Raw genomic sequence first — 2,050 nt, 5'->3', positions numbered from 1 at the left:
TGGTCAATAACCAAATCAAATGTTTTATGTTCAAAATATTTTTCAATTCAATATTTCAATTTTCTCCATGTATGGCTGAACTCAAAGGAACAATTTGAGATGGATTATTTATTTATTCTTTTCACCTACAAATAACTTATTTGATGGGAAATGTAGTTTACCTAATTAATTCCCTGTGTCTGCCTGTCTGTCTCCAGGAGTTAGTCTGTCTGATTGGACTCCGTCGGGCCACCAGGCCCCCCCCCTCACCATGAACCCTATGAACCAGATGAAGGCGGGACTGGCCAACAACCCACACAGGTAGACAAATGGGCACAAACATATTATTACAATATGAGGTTGTTTGAAAATCAATAATCCAGTAGAAGGCTTTGTTTATAATATTGATTTAGAAAAAGTGACCACATAAAAATAAATTGCTCTAACCTTTTATGGTTTTATACATCACCTAATGTGTGGAGCTTTAAAGAAGACATATTCTACTGATGTTCAGCTTCACATCAGTATGTAGTGTCTCTCCTGTGACATGTCTCCATGCTTTAATGTTCAAAAAGCTCTTTATTTTCCTCATTCTGCCTGTGCTGCAGCACCTCTTTTCACCCTCTGTCTGAAACCAGAGCCCAGTCTGCTCTGATTGGTTAGCTGGCCGGCTCTGTTGTGAATGGTAAACCGCTTAGAGATGTTTCGCCCCTTACAATCACGTACAATGTGTTGGAGCGCTAGCCAATAGAAGTGCAAGTGTTACCTGGTGATGTCAATATGTTGCAATAAGCATTTCACAAAATTAGACATTATTTCCTCAGTCGTCATTTTAAAGCGCACAGCTGCACCAGCTTCCATTGTGTGGTTGTTGCATACGTAGCCTAAAGTGTTCTTAATAATATAAAAAAATTAATCATATGGATTTTTTTTACTTATAATGCAATTGCAATACGATTAACAATATTTGAGGTATTTTCGAAGCAGATGTGTACCAAACAAATATGCATATTAAGTCTGTAGTAAATAATTTGTAGGCCAGTACATCTCTGCAGCGCCGTAATTCTTAATTAAATATTATATTTAACACATATTCAGTCTTTAAAGGAGAAAGGTCCACTCAAATCCTCTCTCTGCGTTGGTTTACAGTGACGGTTCGTACCCCTATGACCCCTCCGGCTGGCAGCAGCCCAACAATCAGCCGACAGGATCCCTCTCCGTGGTAACCACAGTCTGGGGAGTGACCAATCCCTCAGCCAGCCAGGTATCATCAAAAGACAAAATTGGAATAATGACTTATAATTTCCACAGATGTAAATTAATCAAAAAAGGTTAATTATGGAAGAAGACATATCGGATTAAACATTTCTGTTTTTCTTTGTCTGCCAGGGCATGGGAGGAGGAGTAATGGGGCCCGGGGGCAACCCAGGCGGGGGTCCCATGATGCAGGGCCCTGGGGGTCCGGGCATGGGCGGTGGACCAGGAGGCTACATGGGTCAGCAGGGCTATGGAGAGCCCAGCAAAGGCTACATGAACCAGGGCATGTACGGCCGGAACACTGGCGGCTACGCTGGAGGACCGGGGGGGTATGCAGGGAGGTGGGTTTCTCTCAACAGAATTAATTAAATATGGAGAATAACCTTTCCGAAATATATATTTCACAGTTATTTCAAATGTCGCTGTCAGTTTTCAGTTCTCTATAATGTTAAAAATGAAAGTGTTCTTTAATGTCTTGTTTTTTGGTACTTACTCTGTGTACCGGCTCAACAATAATCTGTATATCCCCCACAGTTGGTACCATATTATATAGTTCTTAGCAAGTAGCACCCTCTTTAAGAAATAGAATAGTTAAACTCCAGTTATGATTTCAAAAAGATTCATAGCATAAATACTGACAGTATTTACATTATTTGTTTTATGTATAATTGTACATACTTTCAGTCTGAAGAAAGTAAAACAAACACTAATGTAATCATATCAAATATGAAACATGACTGACTTCTCTCGCCAGTTACCCGTCGAACCCCGGCGGCTCCAGAGGCTCGGCTGACTTCTCGCAGGCTGCTGCCGC

General features: G+C 40.8%; 1 protein-coding gene across 1 annotated transcript in view; it reads left to right on the top strand.

Annotated features, from left to right (window-relative positions):
* The window catches only part of LOC104952942 (zinc finger MIZ domain-containing protein 2-like), a 9,164-nt gene that overhangs the window by 6,441 nt on the left and 673 nt on the right, over positions 1–2,050 (top strand). The window contains exons 2-5 of the mRNA XM_010779846.1: positions 198–300; positions 1,129–1,243; positions 1,369–1,577; positions 1,991–2,048. Coding sequence (XP_010778148.1) covers positions 251–300; positions 1,129–1,243; positions 1,369–1,577; positions 1,991–2,048 — 432 coding nt within the window. The 5' untranslated portion in view covers positions 198–250. The remainder of the gene's footprint in view (positions 1–197; positions 301–1,128; positions 1,244–1,368; positions 1,578–1,990; positions 2,049–2,050) is intronic.

This window comes from Notothenia coriiceps, unplaced genomic scaffold, assembly GCF_000735185.1.
Source record: "Notothenia coriiceps isolate Sejong01 unplaced genomic scaffold, NC01 NC01_scaffold00020833, whole genome shotgun sequence".
In the NCBI taxonomy this organism is placed as follows: domain Eukaryota; kingdom Metazoa; phylum Chordata; class Actinopteri; order Perciformes; family Nototheniidae; genus Notothenia; species Notothenia coriiceps.
This window is presented reverse-complemented; position numbering and strand designations above follow the sequence as displayed.